We start from the raw sequence: 22,277 nt of genomic DNA, 5'->3' as shown, positions 1-22,277 counted from the left end.
GGCGAAATAACTTTTCTACGATTTTTAATGGTCTCCTTAAATATTTCGTAACTTTGTAAATTGTTTGAGTATTTTCATCTGAACTTTTATTCAACATATATGCTTTTAATTTCTAGTCTTATTTTGTCAATCTGTAATGTACTTTTATGTACATATGTGTGTGTGTGTGTGAACTGTTCCACTTTAATTGGTGTATAAATGAGAGGCTAGGCCCACTGCAAATAACTGTGGAAACTGCTGCCTTGCAGATGGACTTTTAAGCCAAAGGCAAAAGGGCATGCGGTTTTAAAAACCTCTTTGCCAAACAATGAACCATGCCTGATGCATGCAGTGGAGAAGGCGGATCAGGCAACCGACCCCTTAATAATGTAAGGATAACGGTGGGAAAGATTATTTATTGCACAAAACCCTGAGGATGCATTTGGCCGAATGCGAAGCGCGTCGGAAGAAATTGTAATACGTCGCAATGATAGCTCTTCTGATGATACACTAAAGCCACGTGCCATATAAAATTCATTTCATACTGCTAGACCTTGGTGATTATAGCCACTGATAATAAATCAAACCGGTGGAAAACGTTTCAAACGGTGATTTGAAGGAAGTCTAAAACACTCAAGCTTTCGCGTCAGTGACGTCACCCATTCGAGTCTTGTATCTTCGGTGGTCTTGCTTGTATCATACCTGATGCTTTAGAATGTCAGCGACGTTATGGTTTTGATAATATTAGCAGCACTATAATTCACGAGGTGATATCTTCATGATTTTAGTAACTGAATTTTCGTACTTTTAATGCTCAGAAATGGCTTTGAAAGGTACAATAGCTTCCTCTAAAAAATTACATACAGAAAAAAATTCGTTTTCCGACCAGGCTTACCCAACAGATAACAAAACCGGCGACTGCTTTTTCGGGGCTTGATAAGACCGAAGTCCGGACAAAACCTGAATAACGCGAACATAGATATCTATGAACACGACCATCTATTTGCGATTGCAAAGGGGAAAAAACACCTCAACATGACCATCTATTTGCGATTGCAACGGAAAAAATACCTCAAAGTCTCATAATTTATCAAATTACTATAAACACAACGTACTTCTTATTGGTCTTTCTCGTGAATGTGTAAAACACATTTTAAACTTCGAGAGAAGGACATCTTTTATTATTCGCAATCGCAAGGTTGTTTACATTTAGCCTCCCGATTGTTATGGCAGCTAACATCGGACGCTTCAGCTTAGTCGTCGATTAGCCCCGTACGGCGTCTTTTCCGTCGTTTTTCCGTGACGGGACACATTTGTGCCGTACCCCAGGCTCATTCGATGCCAATTCACCGCCTCCTGACAGCTGAAATCGCTCCTGGAAAATGACAGAAGACTCGACCTGTAGGGTGACAGAGGCCATCCACGAAGTGTCACAGCTGGTGTGGGGACCCAACATACGTCCGGAACTGTTTGCCAGGTGGTCACAAGGTGCTGAGACGCGATGTTTGTGTCGTTTGTGTGTGTCTTTGACGTTTTAGGTGACTACTGTCGTCCAGGGACGGAGCCCTGGGGTTGTGGTAGCCTAGGGTCACAAGGGTAGCCTGTTTTGTTTTAGCTTCTAACTAGACACCAATTTGTATAGAAACCACTAATCCACTTTTATACACTTCGTAGTTATACAAGATGTGGTAAATGTGCTGAAGAGCAGCGCAGGTTAGGTATTTCCGCTGGTCACGGCACGCTCGAAAGCATTTAATTTCAATATGGATGCAACCTAACCTTACCGTAATTTAACCTACCCTACAGAGCCGAGCCATAATCGTGCCCAACCCCATAGGAAGGATTATGGCAAAATCCGCCATGCTTGGCAGCTAAGCCCCGCCCACAATTTACGTCACCAACAATCCTTGAAGCTGATTGGTTGGCAATGGTTTTGTTAAGTTGGTTAATCTGTGGTTCTTTTCTGCTTCATTTATTTTGCAATGGCTGTTTTACCTAACTAAAATACATTCTCCTAATTATCAAAAGGAAACTTTATATTATATTCCCTGAAATAGCTAAAATCATAATACACCTCCCTATAAATTGTTAGAAAAAAAAAAAAAAAGATGCACAGACAAAATTATCCAAGATCTTCGTAATGGTATATATCTTTTATCAGAAATATCAATTGCGTATGTCACAAGTTCACAACTTCAGGAACATCTGTGATGTCATCATTCATGCACGAAGCTCAACAATACCGAACAGAGTCAAATCCATACTGACAATCATTTAGACTGTTAACTATAGTCGATTCATTTGAGGTAGATTCTTGTGCCTATGAGACATTTGTTTGGCGGCCTCTGAATGGCTGGTACCAGGAGGTAGGCCGCTCGCTCTGTCTCTCATTATTTTCGTCTGAGGCTTAGAAAACTAGCAATATGTTCATATTTCTTCATTTATCTCATGTTCTGCATAAGATAGGGAAGGTTTGGTCCTACCATAGGATTCAGTATTAATTGTACAACTAAGTCATCTTTTCCTGAAATCAAGAAGATAAAACACAAAGGAATTACAACGAGTAAAAATGAAGAGAAGCATTTGATTCTTTATTCCTGTTTTTACTTATTATCGGATTTTGTATCATTAATGTAATCAAGATAAAATAAAACTTGTGTTTTCATACAAAAAAATTCACTGGTGTTTTCAGATTTTGGATGTGTATAATATGTGAAGAGAAAATGAAGAATATGTCTTATTATGTTGCATCCGTAAATGATTCAATTTGACGGTATTGCCGAGAGAATGAGATCTGGAAGACCATTGTGCTTGTCGTCTCGGCAAGAGATTTGAGTTACCAATTATCCATATAATAAGGTTGCAGTATCGACAATATTTACCATGTTATATCATTACATTTTCTGTAATTAACCCTCTTACGCCGACTGGACGTATTTTACGTCGACATTTTTTGTCTCCCGTGTGCCGACTGGACGTATTTTACGTCGACTTACAAAAGTTTTTTTTTAAATTCGCGGAAAAATACTTATAGGCCTACCAGCCTAAAACTTTTGAATAACGCGCCTTGGGGGATGCTGGGAGTTCACGGATCAAGGTGTTGTTTTGGTTACAATCGTTACGCAGGCGCGCAAGCATGAATTTGTTTCTTGCCGCACTAAAAAGTATCTGTGACACATCTCGGAAATTATTTTGTCACTTTGACATAATTTTTGTACCATTGTAAATTAGCCGTTACATTAAGTATTATATATGAAAATGTGCACATTTTTATGTAGAATACAACAATAAAATACTCATGATTTTAGCTTTTATCAGTTTTGAGATATTTTCATATAAATAACGATAATTGCCAAAATTTCAACCTTCGGTCAACTTTGACTCTACCGAAATGGTCGAAAAACGCAATTGTAAGCTAAAACTCTTATATTTTAGTAAGATTCAATCACTTACCTTAATTTTGCAACTAATTGGAAGTCTCTAGCACAATATTTCAATTTATGGTGAATTTATGAAAATACCTTTTCCTTACGTCCGCGCGGTAACTCTTCCGAAAAAAATCATACATGCGATTGTGGTAATGTTTGCACCATTTTAAAATTAGCCGTTATATAAAGTTTTATATATGGAAATGTGCGCAATTTCATGCTCAATACAACTAAAACAAAAAAACAACCCTGGTTGTAACTTTATCAGTTTTGAGATATTTTTCATATAAATAAGATAATTGCCCAAAATTTCAACCGCCTCGGTCAACTTTGACTCTACCGAAATGGTTGAAAAATGCAATTGTAAGCTAAAACGCTTATATTCTAGTAATATTCAAGCATTTACCTTCATTTTGCAACAAATTGGAAGTCTCTAGCACAATATTTCGATTTATGGTGAATTTATGAAAAAAATAACATTTTCTTTACGTCCGTGCGGTAACTCCTCCGAAAAAATCATACGTGCGATTGTGGTAATGTTTGCACCATTTTAAATTAGCCGTTACATAAAGTTTTATATATGAAAATGTGCGCAATTTCATGTAGAATACAACAAAAAATAATTGAAGGTTGTAGCTTTTCTCAATTTTTTGAAATATTTGCATATAAATCACGATAAATAGAAAAAAAAACCACGTTCGGTCAAACTTTGACTCTACCGAAATGGTCGAAAAACGCAATGTAAGCTAAAACTCTACAGTCTAGTAATATTCAGTCATTTATCTTCATCTTGAAACAAATTCGAAGTCTCTAGCAAAATATTTTAGATTTATGGTGAATTAAAAAAAAATCTTTCCTTCCCTCCGCGCGCGGATTCTCCCCCACAAATCTCCGAAATGCATACATACCATTCTCGGAATTTGTTCCGACACGGCATACAAACCTTCGGTCCTTTTACAATAGGAAGGTACTAGCGGCAGCTGGATAGGTCGTAAGCTTTCGAACAAGGGGTTCGGTAGTTAACTGCTTGTCCGACAGGCGCGCACGCGCGACTGGGAGGTAAACAAATCACTTTTGCTTTCGGCCTCGCAGTGGATGGACGTGTGTGTTCGACGCTCTCTGCCCGCTTCTCGTCGTTTGCTTTCTGAGTATTTGGTTGTAATTGTGTATGAAAGAGTTATTGTAAGTACAATTATTCTCTCTTTTCATATTAATTACTTCAATCAATTATCTATTTATGATGGAATCTCCTCGCCTCGCTACCCCACGGAGACTTTGCCCGGGTATCGAAGGGCGTAAATGCGGGAAGTTCCGATCGTTCCCGGAGATTGACCTCATATTTTGTGTGCTCGGTGTCGGCGCGAATGCACCCGAGCCGAGCCCTGTGATGTATGTAATGATTGGTCGGAGGCGCAGTGGACTTTGTATGAGGGCAGGAAGAAGCGAAGGCCTGCAAAGGAGTCGTCGGAAAGCTCTCACCTACCCGCGGACTCCTTTGGTGACGGACACTTCGTCTTCTTTCCTGCCGGCCCGCTCAACTTCCACGTCTCGCGCCTTCCCCTTCTTGGGGGGGTGTCTAGGTCCTTCTCCTCTCCTGACGTGTCGAGTGTAGGAGGAGGGCGCTAGATACCCTGACGTAGAGGTGTACTCTGGGTCCTCTATCCGTTCGTCTTCGCGCGAGAGGGTAGAGGATCCTTCTAATCACCCGACTTTGCCTCCTCCCAGGTGCGGTTGCCGCGAAGGATGACTTCGGACAGGTGTGGGCATCGTTGGGGGCTGCAGGGCGTGCCGAGTGTCCAGGGGCTGCTCTATCATCTCGCTGGCTCCGTGGCGGTCACCCATACAACGGTCACGACCACCACCACGACCCTTACAACTCCCGCTATGCTTCACCTCTCACCTGGTGTACACCCAGCACGCGGTCTCTGTAACACCCACTACATCGGTGCAGGGGCCAGTCGCCGTAACTCGGGGGAGTGTGATGCCGCCACCTGGGTTTGCCGTGCTGCCGCGACCGGACTTCATGTGCCCGAAGAGCTCGCCCCTGGACCTCCCACCGGTACCTAGGACGTCTGTGCCGCTGGTTCGCCCATCTGGACCGCCCACACAGTCTGCCGTACCTGCCGTGACCACCGCTGCTGTCCCTGTACCTGCTCCTGCTGTCTCGTCTGCCGTTCCTGTGATGCTCGCACCTGCTGATGTTGTTCCTGTTCCTGGCGCCGCTGCTCCCGATGCTGGTCTGTTCGGACAGGTACGTCCGGGCCCTGTTGCTTCGGCAACAGCAGCGGCGGTCCGTCCTGGATGACACGATCTGACGTCGGTCCTGAGGAGGTTGACGAAGAAGAAGAAAGAGGAGGAAGGTGTCGTCGTCGTCTTCATCGTCTTCTTCGTCGTCGTCGTCGTCTGCCGCCTCTTCTTCTTCTTCTAAGGCTCCCCCGCCGAAGAAGAAGAAGGTCGCCTCCCCCCCCCCTAAGAAGTCTCCTTCGGGAACTTCTAAGGGCCCGTCTCGCTCTGGTGAGACGGGGGGTTCTTCCGCTGGTCGCACCTGCTCCTTCGGGAAGCAGGACCCGTCTCTTCTCCCGCAAGGAAGAAGACTACGGGGACCAGAGGGGTGCCGGCTAACAACCGGCACTCCTCACCTGCTGTCAGTGGTTCGGCCACAGCAGCAGGGTCCGGCTCGGCCGCTCGTTCGCGAGAGGTACCGAGTGTACGGTCGCCTACCAGCGACCGTGCAGCCAGGAACCAGACCTCTGAGTCCGCTCAGCGTCAGGTTCACGGCACGGAGCGGAAGACTGGTGACAGCCGCTCACGCGACTCTCACCAGGCCAGCTCTCGCTCTCGCGGCGAGCAGCTGGCTACCCGGGCGGGACCGTGACGGTCATGACCGGCCACGGGCTGAGGCTGGGAAGAGGTCCCCCCGTTCGCGCCGGCACCAGCCACGGCTGGTACCAGCGAACTGACGCACCGTGAGGATACGCACCGATCTCACCGTGACAGTGGAGCTCGCCGGTCGCCTGACCGTCGCTCTCACAGAGAGCGATCGGGGTACGGCGACCAGCACCAGCTCCTCTGACACACGAGACCGGGGCCGCTGTTCTCGGTCCAGCCGTTCTCCACAGCGAGACGGCTCGACTAGGTCTGCAGCTCGATCGCCACCGCGGGTTGGCGATCGCCTGCAGTCCTCCAAGCCCGCTGGTGCTACCAGCGAGCGAGGAGAGAGCGTCAGGTCTTCCTCTCCCATACCTTCAACCTCCTCGGGTTACACCGGGAGGGGCGAGGTATTGAGGAGTGATCGTGAGGGGTGCGCCCCTCAGGATCCCGCCACGGCGTCGTACGCACCAGGCTCGGTCCTCGGACCAGCCAGGTCGTACGCACAGGTGGTCGGAGGAGACCGAGAGGGGGCTGTCGCTGCTCCTCTCCTTGAGGGAGGAGGGTCTCGGGAGGTGCTCTGTTGAGGGACTGGACGGTCCGACTCCGCAGGATGCAGTCACTCCTGAGATCCAGAGGAACTTTGCCGAGGTTATTGCGCTGATTCGTCAGCACAACGACCTCGGGGAAGGATCGCCGCTCCCACCATCCGAGCCCACGTCCCGGCTCGAGTCGTTCTGGGGCCCGAAGAGGGAACCCAGACCGACGGTGGGTTTGCCGCATTCGGAGCTTGCGGACTCAGTGCTGGACCAGGTTGAATCGCTTGTCTCCGGACAAGACGGTTCGCTCAAGTCTGGCAGGTCGACAAGCTGCTTCCACCTCCTCTGCTACGACACAGCGGCGGTTTACGTGCCATCTGAAGACCCGATGCCGCCCAACAGGTGAACCCGGAGTTAGCTAGGCTGACTCCGGGTGTGTCTCTGCAACAGCTCCTGTCCGAGAACCTGTGGTTCTCGCAGCAAGAGGCACTCGGCCTGGAATCTACCGCCATGGCAGCTTTCCAGGCCGTCTCCTGGCTAGATCTGTGGTCCCTCACAGTATCTAAGGTCGCAGCCAACTCCGGGGGAATTTCTCCCGAAGATGACTCGGCCTTCAGGAGAATTTGCCAGTCTGGGGGAAGAGCCATCTCCTTCCTTGCCACCAGACGGTGAACCTGTGGGCCAACCTGGTTCTCCGACGAAGGACGCTGTCCTTACTCTCGGGTTTCCAGGGCGGCCGGGCGTGAAGCGGCGTTTGGGACTTCGCAACGGACCTTTACGGAGTTCCACGTCTCTCTTCCCAGGAGAGATGGTGGACGCTGCGGTGGACAGACGGCGCACTGACGACAGTGACCGTCTGGTTCACCAGGCAGTCTCGAAGGCTTCTGGGCAGCCTCGGACTGCGGCCAAGTCTAAGAGCTCGGCTAGCGCTTCCTCGGCGGCTAAGACGGTTGCTGCGTCGAAGCCCCGGGGAATGACTCTGTCTTCTTCGACTTCTGGCAAGGGGAGCCGTAACCAGCCCTCCTCCCAGCCCTCCTCATCCCGTGGAGCTCTGGGAAGAAGTCGAAGAAAGGGGGGAAACGTAGGGACGGCGTTCCCCCTCACCTGCTGCCGGAAGTGGGGGGTGCCTGGCCAGCCATTGGGCAACTTGGCAGCGCTACGGCGCCGACCTGGATTGTAGATGTCCTTCGGGAGGGATATCTATTACCCTTCGAATCTCGGCCACCCCTCACCTCCAACCCGGTCCAACAGCAGTCGTACGTTCCAGGGTCATCGAAGGACGTAGCACTAGGACAGGAGATAAAGAACCATGCTGAGCAAGAGAGCTGTAGAGATCGTCACGGATCAGTCACCGGGCTTTTACAGTCGACTCTTCCTGGTGGAAAAGTCTACGGGAGGCTGGCGCCCGGTGATAGATCTCTCTCCCCTGAACCGGTTTGTTCGCCAGACCCGGTTCACGATGGAGACGGCACGCTCAGTGCTCGACTCCATCAGGGAGAACGATTTCATGCTTTCAGTGGACTTGAAGGATGCGTATTTCCAAATACCCATTCATCAGTCCTCCGAAAGAATACCTCCGCTTCTCCTCGACGGGACGGTGTACCAGTTCAGGGCACTGTGCTTCGGTCTCTCAAACCGCCCCACAGGTGTTCACGCGAGTGTTCACTCTGGTGTCTGCTTGGGCCCATTCGCACGGGATACGTCTGATGAGGTATCTCGACGATTGGTTAGTCCTGGCGAGCTCCCGCTCGCAGTTGCTACAGGACAGGGATCGACTGCTCGAGTTCTGTCACGATCTGGGGATCGTGGTGAACTTCGAGAAGTCCGATCTCGAGCCCAAGCAGAGGATGAAGTACCTGGGTATGCTGATCGACACGGTAGCAGGGCGAGTCTTCCCCACAGACTCGCGGATCAGCAGATTCAGGGAGGCAGCCAACCAGTTTCCGTCTCGGCAGGAACAGGTAGCTCAGCGATGGCAAGTCGTGATCGGACACCTGTCGTCACTCGAGAAGTTAGTCCCTCACGGGCGTCTTCACCTGCGGTCTCTTCAGTGGAGACTAAAGGAGAGTTGGTCGCAGGCGACGGATAACCCCCAAGCTTTCCAGTGTCACTGACACAGGAGGTGAGGCAGGACCTAGCCTGGTGGCTGGACGACAGGAACCTCTTAAGAGGAGTGCCTCTCCGCACTCCTCCCCCGGACATGCAGCTGTTCTCAGACGCATCGACCGAGGGATGGGGCGCACACCTGGAGGAGTTGCTGACTTCAGGAGTGTGGGACGAGAACGACAAGCACCTTCACATCAATGTACTGGAACTCAAGGCAGCGTTTCTCGCTCCAAGAGTTTCAGGACGCTTGATGGGACACTCAGTGGTGTTGATGTGCGACAACACCACGGTGGTGGCTTACGTCAACAAACAGGGGCGGGGGCCTAGTGTCTCTCCCGTTGTACCAGTTGACTCGGCAGGTGCACGAGTGGGCTCAGGCACACTCAATAGAGCTGTCGGCACGCTACATTCCAGGGAAGAGGAATGTAGTAGCAGACACGCTCAGCCGTCGGGATCAGGTGATAGGGACCGAATGGTCTCTACACCAGGACGTGGCGGAAAGGCTCTTCGACCTGTGGGGGCGACCAGTCGTGGATCTGTTCGCCACCCGGCACAACAGGAAGCTCCAGGTGTTCTTCTCGGCCGTGCCGGACCCATGGGCAGCTGCAGAGGACGCTCTTCAACACCCGTGGGACAACCTCTTCGCCTATGCCTTTCCCCGTTCAGCCTGATTCGCAAGGTGATCAGTCGAGCACTGGTCACCCCGAATCTCAGGATGATCCTGGTGGCTCCCAAGTGGCCACAGGCCATTTGGTATCCGGACCTGCTGGCTTCTCGCAGGAGAAACCGAGAGAGATTCCCCCTTGGCACAACCTTCTCGCCCAGCCAACACGTCGAGCGGTACCACCGAGCAGTCCAGTCCCCTAAAACGTCTTCACGGCTGGCTGTTATCCACCATCTCTTGCGAACGAGAGGCTTTTCTCGTAGCGCAAGCAACAGAGATGGCTGAACGTCCGTCAGTCCTCTGCAGCTGTGTACCAGGGGAAGTGGGCCGTCTTCTGTGGTTGGTGTCGTAGACGGGGTCTATCTCCTCTCAGAGCCACTCTTCAGCAGGTAGCGGATTTCCTCGTTTTTCTTCGCGAGAGAAGCTCCTCTCAGTCCCCACAGTCAAAGGATACAGAGCCGCCTTGGCGCTCGTCCTGAAACTGGGGGGGAGGGGGTTGGACCTCTCGAACTCGTTCGAGATCTCCTTGCTTATGAGGAGCTTCGAAAGGTCTTGCCCACCCAGGGAACTCAGGCCCCCTGCGTGGGATGTGACTCTCGTCCTTAGGAGTTTGACCTCGAAACGCCGTTTCGAGCCACTCCGGGAGTCGTCAGACAGGGATCTGACCTCAAGACCCTCTTCTTGCTGGCCCTGGCATCGGCGAAGAGAGTAGGGGAACTTCATGGTCTTTCCTATGATGTACGACACTCCAGGGGGATGGGGATCCGTGACGCTCGATTTCGTCCCGAACTTCGTTGCGAAGACTCAGAAACCGTCGGTCCTGACGACAGGTTCGAGTCATTCACGATTCCCTCCCTATTGGACTTCACCGATAATGATGCGGATGAGATGCTGCTTTGTCCTGTGAAGAGGGCGCTACAGCGCTATCTGAAGAGAACTCGACACCTCAGGCCTGAGTGTCGACGCCTCTTCGTTAGCACCGGGGTCACCAAGAAAGAAGTATCCAAGAACACTCTTTCATTCTGGCTGCGTGAGGTCATCAGGAGGGCGTATGAGGCTGATGGTAGTGACGACATCCGTACGTCCCGTCCGAGAGCTCACGAAGTCAGAAAGTATTGGCCCGTCGTTGGCGTTTCGTAAGAACTTCTCCGTGGCGCAGGTCCTGAAGGGGGAGTCTGGTCTAACCAGACTACCTTTACGTCCTTCTACCTTCGGGATATTGCCCACAGGTCCTTGGATACCTTTTCCTTGGGACCCAGTGGTGGGGCTGCTCAACAAGTTGTGTAGCTAACCAGACCCTCGCAGGCTGAACAGCATCGAGTCCTGGTGTGACTGTGTGGATGGATGTGTGAGTGAGTGAGTGACTGGCTCTCTCTTCCCATCTTTTCCTCCCCCTACCTGTGGGCAGAGGGCCATGGTCGTCACTACGCTGGATGAGGACGAGATGCAGGTGAGCTATATGACAGAGCCCCATCCTATCCCTTGCACTAGGGATAGGAGCAGAATATCCACCACTTCCTTCTACAAGGGGGGGAAGTGGATGCCTACAAGAGTCAAACCCATGACTTTATATTTCCTCCTGTACAGGAACAAGTTCTTACATTGCTGGTACGAAGAGATACGCATGCCTCTCTCTTAGTACTCGGTCCAGAGGTCTGACCATTGATCCTGCGGTGCACACCCCGATCAATCGGACAGAGGCTTGGATCCCTCCCTCGCTCTTACGACCAGGGAGGCTTCCAAGGTTGGGCGAACACCAGTCTGTTCACAAAAGACTCAGATTCCACCCACCAAGAAGTGAGTCTTCCTATTGTAAAAGGACCGAAGGTTTGTATGCCGTGTCGGAACAAATGACAATTTGTCAAAATTGCATTTGTTCCGACACGGCATACAAACCTTCGGTCCCTTTTACAATAGGAAGGTACTAGCGGCAGCTGGATAGGTCGTAAGCTTTCGAACAAGGGGTTCGGTAGTTAAACTGCTTGTCCGACAGGCGCGCAGCGCGCGACTGGTAGGTAAACAAAACACTTTTGCTTTCGGCCTGCTGGCGTGTGGAGTGTATCATCGCTCTCTGCCCGCTTCATCGTCGTTTGCTTTCGCTGATTGTGTTTTTCTTTTTCTATGTATCTAGTGAAACTGAATTGTAAGTACAATCATTTCATTGAATTCAATTGTGAATTAAAAGGATCTTGGTTCACAACGCCTCCGATTACCCGAGTGCCGGGACTGAAGGGCGTAATTGCGGGAATTCATTTTCCCAGAATGATCCTCGTATTGTGTATGCTCGGTGCCGAGGGCGGGAGCGCTCGCTCCGAGCGTATATTGGGTTGGAAATGTGTAGATGAAAATCGTAAGTAAGTGCTCTTTTCATTTATAATTTTTTGACCTGTATGCCCGTTGCCGAACGAATGCGCTCGGCACGGAAACTTATTCAGTATGAAAGTGGAATCGCAAGTACAGTATTCTTTTTCATTTTCATATATTATTTTTTATTGTAGCAATACTCATTTTGGATCAGTTTCCGAGCTTGCCCGGAGATTGATTCTTCCCCTTTTTAATTTGAATGAAGTGAAATCGCAAGTGCAGTTCTTTTTCATTTCATTTTTTTATTGAGATTGCATTGTTGACTGGGATCAATGTTCCGCTATTCACGGGAATTGATCCTTCCCAATTTTTTATTGTATGAAGTGAAATCGCAAGCGCAGTAGTCTTTTCATTTTCATATATTTGTTGATTGCATCATTTCATTATGGATCAAGGTTTCCAGAAACCTTGATCCATAAAGGTAAGGAATGAAACCTTTCACCCTTGCGCTCGGTACCGAGGGCGCAAATGCGCTCGATCCGAGCCCTTATTCATTGTGAAGTGAATCGTTTTGCAAGATGCATTTTCATTTTGTTCCTTATTATTGATTGCATCAATTTATTTGGTTCAAGTTCCGCTCAGTCAGGGAATTGATCCTTATGCCTTGTATCGTGCCGATGGCACGATTGCTCTAGGGCTCTATTTTGTCTTATTTTGGTTGGGTACATGGGGACTGTGCGGGGGTGGGGAACGAGACCCCCCCCGCTCAGTTCCCACAGATGACTCTTCCCCTTGGGGGGGGGGAGGTTATCGGCGTTCTTCTCCTCGCCCGAGTCCGTCGAGCGCGGGGAGGGCGCTCGGTGCCCGATGTACAATTGTATTAGGGGTCTTCCACTCGTTCGGGAGGGATCAAACCCCCGCACGAGGGGATTTCCCCCCCATTAATCGCTACTACTATTATTTCCGCAGGTGCTACTGCCACGAGGGTGGACCTTGGTGAGGTATGGGGCGTCCTTCCAATTGCAGAGCGTGCTGGTGTCCAGGGTGGGGCTGCGGTTCTATGTCTGGGCCTACTGCGGTCACCCATGGAGTGGTGACCACGCAACCAGGTGACGACGTCCCTCCTCACCTGGTGTACTCGCCTCAGTGGTAACAGTCTTGCTACAGCCGCTGTGAAGTGCCGTTCGCCGTACCGAGAGGGGGGCGTGCCGCCGACGCTCGTGGTTGCCGCGCTGCAGCGACCACACTTCCGCTGCCCTAGAACTCGCCCCTGGACCTGCCGCCGGTACCAGGATGTTTTTGCTGCTGCTGCTCCACTTCCTGTGTTTCCGGTGCTGGCCTGCCGTACCTGCCGATTCTGGGCTGACTGTCCATGCAGTTGCTGCGCTGGCTGGCCCTGCCGTTGCTGCGCTGGCTGTTCTTGCCGTTGCTGCGCTGGCTGTCCCTACCGATGATGTGCTGGCCGTGCCTGCTGTTCCTGGATGCCCATACCTGCTGATGTCGTCCCTGTTCGTGGTGGTACTACCCCAGACTTTGGTCTGTCTGTACAGGTGCGTCCGGGCCCTGTGGCTTCGGCTACAGCAGCCCCGGCTCCGCCCTGGATAGCAGATCTTACGTCTGTCCTGAGGAAGCTGACGAAGAAGAGGAGGAAGGTGGGTCGTGGTCGTCGTCTTTCATCTTCTTCATCGTCGTCGGCCGCCGCCTCTTCCCCTTCGACTTCTAAGGCTTTACAGCCGAGGAAGAAGAAGGTCGCCTCCTCCTCCTAAGAAGTCTCCCTCGGGAGCTTCTCGGGACCCGTCTCACCTCGGTGGGACGGGAGGGTTCCTTCCGCTGGTCCTCCTGCTCCTTCGGGAGCGGGGCCCGTCTCTTCTTCCGCAAGGAAGAAGACTACGGGGACCAGAGGGGTACCGGCTAACACCGGTACTTCCTCGCCTGGTGTCAGTGGTTATTCTGCCACGCATCAGGGTCCCGTCTCGGCCTCTCGTTCGCGGGAGGTACCGAGTGTACGGTCGCCTACCCAGCGACCGTGCAGCCAGGAACCAGACCTCTGAGTCCGCTCAGCGTCAGGTTCACACGGCACGGGGTCGGAAGACTGGTGACAGCCGCTCATGCGACTCTCACCAGACCAGCTCTCACTCTCGCGGTGAACAGCTGGCTACCCGGGGACTGACGGTCCACGACCGACCACGGGCTGAGGCTGGGAAGAGGTCCTCCCGTTCGCCGGTGGCCAGCCACGGCTGGAACCAGCGACGTGACGTGCCGTGAGGACAAGCACCGGTCTCACTGCGACAGTGGAGCCTGCAGGTCGCCTGACCGTCGCTCTCACAGAGAGCGATCGGGAACGGCAACCAGCACCAGCTCTTCTGACACTCGAGATCGGGGCCGCTGTGCTCAGTCCAGCCGTTCTCCACAGCGAGACGGTTCGACCAGGCCTGCAGCTCGATCGTCACCCGCGGGGTTGACGATCGCCTGCAGCCCTCCAAGCCTGCTGGTTCTGCCAGCGAGCGACGAGGGAGCGTCAGGTCTGCCTCTCCCGTACCTTCAACCTCCTCGGGTTACACCGGGAGAGCGAGGTATTGAGGAGTGATCGTGAGGGGTGCGCCCCTCATGATCCCACCACGACGCCCTACGTGCCAGGCACGGTTCTTGGACCGACCAGGACGTATGCGCAAGTGGATGGGGAAGACCGAGAGGGCTGTCGCTGTTCCCCTTCTTAGGAGGAAGGTTCTCGGAATGCTCTTGTTTTCGAAGGGCTTAACGTCCCACTCTGCAAGATGCTGTGACTTCCGAGATCCAGAGGAACTTTGCCGAGGGTTACGGCGCTGATTCGTCAGCACAATGACCTCGGGGAAGGATCGCCGCTCCCACCAGCAGAGCCACGTCTCGGCTCGAGTCGTTTTGGGGCCCGAGAGGGAACCCAAATCGACGGTGGGGTCTGGCCGCGATCTGAGCTTGCCGACTGTGTTGAACCAGGTAGGTCTTCTCGTCTCCGGACAAGAAGGCTCTCTCAGTTCTGGACGGTCCACAAGCTACTTACCTCCTCTACTGCGACAGAGGCGTTTATACGTGTCTTCGGACACCGATTTAAAAATACCCCTTCGGTCCTCCTGAGGTTTCGACCTCGACGAGGACTGGAATGAGTCGGAGCGGTATCGGCTCTCTACTGTCAGGTGTCGATCAACCCCACCCAGACGACGTTCACAGTGGCGGCAGACACTTACCTACAGTATGAGTTCGTAACCCTCCTCTTTTTTTTTGGGAAAACGTTTTCTCCTGACGATACGTTTTCCCAGGCTCTGAGAGGCCATCGCCGTAAGGCGATGGCTGCTCCTTTTTCTTCTCCAACTGCTAGATCTCGATTTCTACGGGAATCGAGGAGGACCACCAGCCGATATCATCTGACGAATTCGGTGGGGGGTTTCGCAGAGTGCTTAGAATTCTACGGAATTTCTAGCGCACTCAGTGTTCGAGTTTTTTACGATCTCCAAACACTCAGGCGAGACCACGGTCCAAAGTGAGCGAGAATCCCCGATAATTGTTACACGATAATCGGGAACCTCGCTTATGCTCGAATTCCTGTAATTTCTAGCATTTGGAAGAAGACTGCTGCTGAAAGAAGAGTATCTCACAGTAGGCGCTTAACCTGGAATAGAGAAGAACGGACGGGAACTTCCAGTTTTGGCTTGAACTATCGTCTTCGGTATTCTGTTCACCATTGAAGCTTTCCTTGGGAAGACTTCTCCTTCACTCTCTTGACTAGAGAACGAAGGCGGTCGATCTCCAATCCTTATTCTCATTCCTCGAGGGAAAAGAATTTAGGATGGAGGTCGTGGTACAGACCTACAAATATACTACGTATATTACCCTCGCGACATGATTCTTTAACAGTTTGAATTGTCCGTGGGGTAGGCGCATACCGTAGTTAACTTTACGGTTTGTGACCGAGACGAATTGTATCTTAATGAACTGCAACTCGGGGTTGCCTGCAACCTCCCAGCAGTTATCAGTTTCGATTTTAGATACTTGGTATTGTCATGACAACACCAAATCAGCTTTTGTATTTACCGAAATCCGTTTCGGTTAAATATAATTGCTCGAGCGTATTCTTTATGCTCGATGGTTCTAGCCGAACGCATTCCTTCGTGGAATAATGGATTACCTGGCACTCAGGATGACGAGTCACCGAGAGCTACTGCGTATTGAACTGCCTGATAGCGGCTCAGTATCAGCTAGGTCTCGGAGATGCACGTGGTCGGTTACGTCTCTCTCTCCCCTGGTTGGATTGACTACCGAAACCGTATCTCTGCCCAACAATCATGGACTTAGGTCTCTGATTAACGGGATTCTCGCAATAATGAAGGACCATCTACTGCTGTGACGCTCGATTTCATCGCCTTCGACATTGCGAGAATTTTCAACAGAGACATCTCTTGGACTCTTTCATCTTTCTGTTACCGCACGGTAACAGAAGTCTGTACTAGTCAACCGCTGCATCGCACTGCGATAATGCGAATGATTTTTGCAGACATCTGAGTTCGTCTTCAAAATATCTCGTATTCGTAGGTGTGCAATTTCATTGCTCGCCCGAATTAACAGATATGTCAGAAGACATCGCCTACTCTCCGACCTGACAGCTCTACTTCCAATGTTCAGGCCCATGAGAAGCAGTTCTTCAGGCAGTAGTTCCCTGTCTTCATTACTGGAAGCGCTCCGCTTTTATTGCAACTACGATCCTCACCGGACAGCAATCAATAGCGGTTAGCGTTCTCAGTCTTTGTAGCACAGGTTCAGAATCTTGAGATCCTTCTCTCGGTTCAGCTGTGAAGACGTAGGTTGCATTTTCTTGTACACCTTCGTCTTCAACGTCACATAGTGTTGTTTCTCCTTACCCGAGAATCAACTATACTATGAGATATCTTGCCATCAAGGGACCTCGGTCTCTAGAAGGCAATTGACTTTCGCCTGTTGGGCACATGCCTTAAGAGAGTCATCACCTTGCCTTCTGGCATCGGTGACGAACAAATTAAATTTGTTTAGTCTCTTGGCATAACCCTTTTAAAGGCGAAGGTCACGTGACTTGCTCGGGTGCTTGGACAACTTGCCTCCTACCGAACGCAGTCAGTAGGCAGCTGTCAGAGCGCCCAAGTCTGTTACGAACTTCGCTGTGGACTTAGTTCGGTTGTTCCATCAACAATCTTTTCTTCGTCCTAACGGCTTGTCACAGTACCCATACCATCGACACCCAACATTGAGTGTCGGTGTCCTATCCACTACCGAGAACAACAACTTCGCTGCAGACGGATAGACCAGTAATGGGTACAGGACATCACCGAAGTCGACGAAGAGGGATAGGTCATACGACAATTCCCTTCTTTTCCTCTGAGGTAATTGCATGACTTTGCCTGCGAAGTCAAGCATCCAGGGGATGGGGATTCGTGACGCTCGATTTCGTACCGAATTCGTAGCGAGACTCTGAACCCTTCGGTTCCTGACGATCGGTTAGAGTCCTTCACAGTCCCTCCCTAATGGACTTCACCGCCTTCGATGCGAAGGAGATGCTGCTTTGTCCTGTGAAAGCACGACCGCGCTTTCTGAAGAAACTCGACATCCCAGGCGGAGTGTTGAAGACTCTTCGTCAGCACCAAGATGACCTAGAAGTACACTCCCTCGAGTTACACAAGAACTTCTCCGTGGCGCAGGCTGAAGGCAGGGGTCTGGTACAACCAGACCACTGGCACCTCCTTCTACCTTTTGGATATTGCCCACAGGTCCTTGGATCGTTTTCCTTAGGACCCGTGGTGGCTGCTCAACACGTTGTGTAGCTAAACCCAGAACCCTAGCAGGCTGAACAGCATCGAGTCCTGGTGTGACTGTATGAATAGATAGTGAATGAGAAAGTGACTGGCTTCTCTTTCTATCTTTTCTACCCCTCTACCTGTGGGTAGAGGGATACGGTCATTACCCTGCTGGATAAGGACGAGATGCCGGTGCTATATGACAGAGCCCCATCCTATCCCTTTCACTAGGGATAGGAGCAGAATATCCACCACTTCCTTCTACAAGGGGGGGAAGTGGATGCCTACAAGAGTCAAACCCATGACTTTATATTTGCTCCTGTACAGGAACAAGTTCTTGCATTGCTGGTACGAAGAGATGCGCATGCCCCTCTCTTAGTACTCGGTCCAGAGGTCTGACCATTGATCCTGCGGCATGCACACCCCGATCAATCGGACAGAGGCTTGGATCCCTCCCTCGCTCTTACGACCAGGGAGGCTTCCAAGGTTGGGCGAACACCAGTCTGTTCACAAAAGACTCAGATTCCACCCACCAAGAAGTGAGTCTTCCTATTGTAAAAGGACCGAAGGTTTGTATGCCGTGTCGGAACAAATGACAATTTGTCCAAAATTGCATTTTTCCTAACTATACAAACCTGAGGTCCTTTTACACATAGCCCCACCTCATGCCACCCCTGCACTCTGCAGTTTTTGCTTGGGCCAAAAGCAAAAGTGATTTGTTTACCTACCAGTCGCGCGCGCGCGCCTGTCGGACAAGCAGTTAACTACCGAACCCCTTGTTCGAAAGCTTACGACCTATCCAGCTGCCGCTAGTACCTTCCTATTGTAAAAGGACCTCAGGTTTGTATAGTTAGGAAAAATGCAATTTTGGACAAATTGTCATTTTGTTCATGAAACTTACCTGTCAGATATATATATAGCTGTATTTTCTGAAGTCCGACAGAATTTTAAAAACTTCCGACACACGCAGTGGTCGGCCAGGTGGTTAGTACCCATTCCCGCCGCTGGGAGGCGGGTATCAGGAACCATTCCCATTTTCTATTCATAATTTTTCTTTTTGTCGCCGGTGCTGAAAACACCTGTTTTCAGTACCTCCGTCTTAGGATTTTGGAAACTTCATTGCCGCTAAGTATCCTAATTGTCTTTTGATTTATTTACTTGGATTTGTGGCTAGGCATACGCTATCTTAAATTGATTTGAATTTGATTCATTTTTGCTTAAAATATCTGAATCTAGTTAGGCTAGTTTCAGACGGGGTTGTCTGCAAAGATAGGGTGTGGCTACCGAAAGCTTCGGTAGATCCGCACTTGGTATGTACGAGGGGTATGGGTCTTCCTTCTTTGTTGAGATTTGTCATGTAAGGAGTGTGAGACTTTGTCTATTCCGTAAGGAGACGTATGATTCGTATGTACGCAATTAATCAGTAAAACATGTCTAATTCCGTAAGGAAGACGTATGATTCGTATGTACGCAATTAATCAGTAACAAAAGTCAGGGTAGTGAACCTGCTAACCTTCCTGTAGAACTTTATTTTGCCTAACCCTGTAGTTATGGCCTACGGGCTATGAATATGTCTACGAGAGGTGCTCGCTCTTCTTCATGGCTGTGAAGTGCTACTTCTGTAATTGTTACTCCTAACCCTGCAGTATTGCCTTCGGGCCCTAAGCAGTGTCTGTAGAGGAATTGCCCTTTCTCTTATACTCTTTCGATTCGTAACTTAGAATCGAAAGTGCTTGCTTTAGAGAGTAAAAGTGAAGTGCAGAAGTGCAGTGATACCCTTGTGTAGTGGAGGGTGCGTCAGATCGGCCTCGTTTCGCCTCTAGGCCTGGACCTCTGCTTGACTCCCAGGACCTGGGGAGGGAGCATGTCGAAAGGCCGAAGGAGGGTTACAAGGAACCCCCACCGATCTGGCGTGCCTTCGGCAGTTACTGATGAAAATCCCAGACTGCCAAAGTGCGTGCGCGTGCACGAATCCTGAAAGTTTGCTTCTCGTCCTCCGAAGCGTCCTCTCCGTGCAGGGGTTGGAGCTTTCGGAAGGACTCGCGCCCTCTAAATAGAAGAACTTTATAGAAGAGGACGCTTCACGTCCTCTCCTCTCTCTCTCGTTATGCGTTTCAGTGAGAAGTAAGAAGGCGAACGTCGCTGAACTCGTGTCCGTCTTTCCACCGAGAAATACGTAAAAGAAGTCATAGTAGCAGGAAGCTTTGAGAGCGGACGCCTGGGACGCTCGGATGGACTCCAGGCGCGCGCGAGTGCACGCCAAGCACGCTCCGTGCGCGCCAGTGGGACGCCGAGCGCGCTCCATGGACGCCGAGCGCGCTCCAGTGGACGCCGAGCGTGCACCAGCGCACGCCAGGTGTGTCGCCTGGCTGAACGTTTCTGTTGAACTCTTCAAGCTCGTTTCAGATTTGGGCCTAAAGAATTTTTACCTCTACCTTCGGTGATACCTTCTACCTCACCTGCAAAGAATGTGAAGTAGGCAGTGCTTCGGAGGAAGCTTAAAGTGAACAGACAACTTCTTCTTCGAAACCCAGCAAGACATCGGGTTTCGTGAATTCAAGAGGTCTCTGTCAATTAATATTGCTTTTCGCATAGGTGGATGGAGTTAAGGAAGATCTCGTTTGCTCTACCGCAACCTTTGCCATTCTGCCAATAAATTTAAGTTGCCACTACCGCAGTCAAGACTTTGCGCTAAGGCAGTTACGGGTTATGTAAGGCCGATCGGTCCTGCACGTCAGGACTCTCGGCAACGTTCAGTAGGATTCTTGCAAAGGCACTCATCAAAAGGACGCTCTTCAGGAAAGCGCAAGACAGGACTTCCTTTGCCATACTCCGCCAATAATTTAAGCTTTAGCAGGCATTAGTTGTGATACGGGAGAGGAAGCTGGTTGGAGAGTTTCTTCTCTTCCCAGGATAATTTTCCAAGCTTTTTAGCCCATCTGAAAGGGTTTTTCAGATGATAGATTTTGTTAGTTTCTAGTCGGGACTACGCTGCCGAATTGAAACATCGTCGTCCTACTTGCCGTAAGCCCAGTCTCTTAACAGGATTCTTGCCCCTTCCTCGTTTGAGACGGGAATCGGAAAAATTAAATGCTCGACTCCCTGGATTACGTTTTGTCAATTCAGTGACTTTCCCCCATTGACAATATACTTTCGTTTTGTCAAGTAAGTGGGTATCCCTCTTTGACAAAATATCTCTTTGTCCCGTAAATGGGTTAGTTCTCATGACAAACATCTCATTAACTTGATATTGCGTAAGCGAATAAGCTCTTATCGACAAGATTCGGAAGAGCTCTCATTCGTCATTCGCAGACTCGTACAAGAAATAGACTTGTAGACTACGTCAATGAACGCTTTATGTCCAATAACATAAGAAGCTTGAGCTGACTGCTTCGACTGCTTCGATTCTCTTAAGTTTTGTTCATGAAACTTGCCTGTCAGATATGTATGTAGCTGTGTTTCCGAATTCAGCTATATATATCTCTGCCAGGTAAGTAGGAACAAACTTTATTGTGATATAATTTCAACTTTTGCCATTGCGTTATTTTTATTCTGGTTGGTTCAAGTATCTACGTCTTGCTGTAGTTACCTCTTCGGATGGCAACCGAGAGGTCTGTTGTCTTATTTTAAGGACATTTTAATTCGTTAACTTCCCCTGCAGTCCTAACAGGACGTTTCCGATTTATCTTTTACCGTTGTATGGTAGTGTTCTGACGACACAAACGCATCTATATATTTAGCGTTTTCTGTTTCGCTTCAAATATACCAGCTTGAGAGTCTTTCTGCTCAAAAAATAACAGACCCTACTTTCTTCGTAGAATAGGGTAGCTGGCAACCCAGACATAAAGTTAAGAGACGACGTTCGTAAGCTGCTTGCTGCTGCTGTCACGCTGTCTGTTCCTCCCAGTCCAACAACCGAGCCAGTATTCAGTGACAGATCGTGCGCTGTCATGCGCCGTAGTTACGTCTCTCTCTCCTGCGGGATTGACTGACTAACCGTATCTCTGTGCTGACGGTTACGTCTCTCCTGCGGGATTGACTGACTAACTGTATCTCTGTCCTACAATCACGGACTTTAGCCTAAGATTGAGGGGATTTCTTACGTGAATGAATAAACGTTGCATTCGTTTTGCCTTACTATGTTCAACAGAGTTATCTCTTAATCCTTTCGGTGCTCGTTACCGCACGGTATGGAACTACGAGTCTACCGCAACATTGCACTTTTATTTGGCTCTCCTGCTTAGGCAAAGCGCAGCCTTATTTAGGGAAGTAAGCATACTCGGGGAGGGAATGGATGAGCTTGCTGGGGACCATTTCCTTCCTGAAGAAGTTTGTTTCCCGAAATAGACTGCAATTCAGACCACAGTTTTTTCCTACGGGAAACCTGAAATATTATTCAAGATCTAGCAATGATTCTGAACATCTCTCAGTGCGTCTATCACCTGAGGTGATAGAAAGAAGTGCCGGACATCTGGATAGGGTTCAGATGTCCTGGATCTTAATCTGAAAGAAGTAAAAGCGATTCGGTAGTCCCTCCAGTCCTCGAAACGAGTTTGGGAACCAGTGGTCCAGATCAACTCTGATATTCCACAGC

General features: G+C 50.1%; 1 protein-coding gene across 1 annotated transcript in view; it reads left to right on the top strand.

Moving 5' to 3' along the window:
• The first annotated feature begins 1,165 nt into the window (after positions 1–1,165).
• The window catches only part of LOC135195534 (ubiquitin carboxyl-terminal hydrolase MINDY-3-like), a 79,548-nt gene continuing 58,436 nt past the window's right edge, over positions 1,166–22,277 (top strand). The window contains exon 1 of the mRNA XM_064221785.1: positions 1,166–1,467. Coding sequence (XP_064077855.1) covers positions 1,362–1,467 — 106 coding nt within the window. The 5' untranslated portion in view covers positions 1,166–1,361. The remainder of the gene's footprint in view (positions 1,468–22,277) is intronic.

The sequence above is a fragment of the Macrobrachium nipponense genome, chromosome 16 (assembly GCF_015104395.2).
Source record: "Macrobrachium nipponense isolate FS-2020 chromosome 16, ASM1510439v2, whole genome shotgun sequence".
Lineage (NCBI taxonomy): Eukaryota > Metazoa > Arthropoda > Malacostraca > Decapoda > Palaemonidae > Macrobrachium > Macrobrachium nipponense.
The sequence above is the reverse complement of the archived record's forward strand: the minus strand, read 5'-3'. Positions and strand labels throughout refer to the sequence as shown.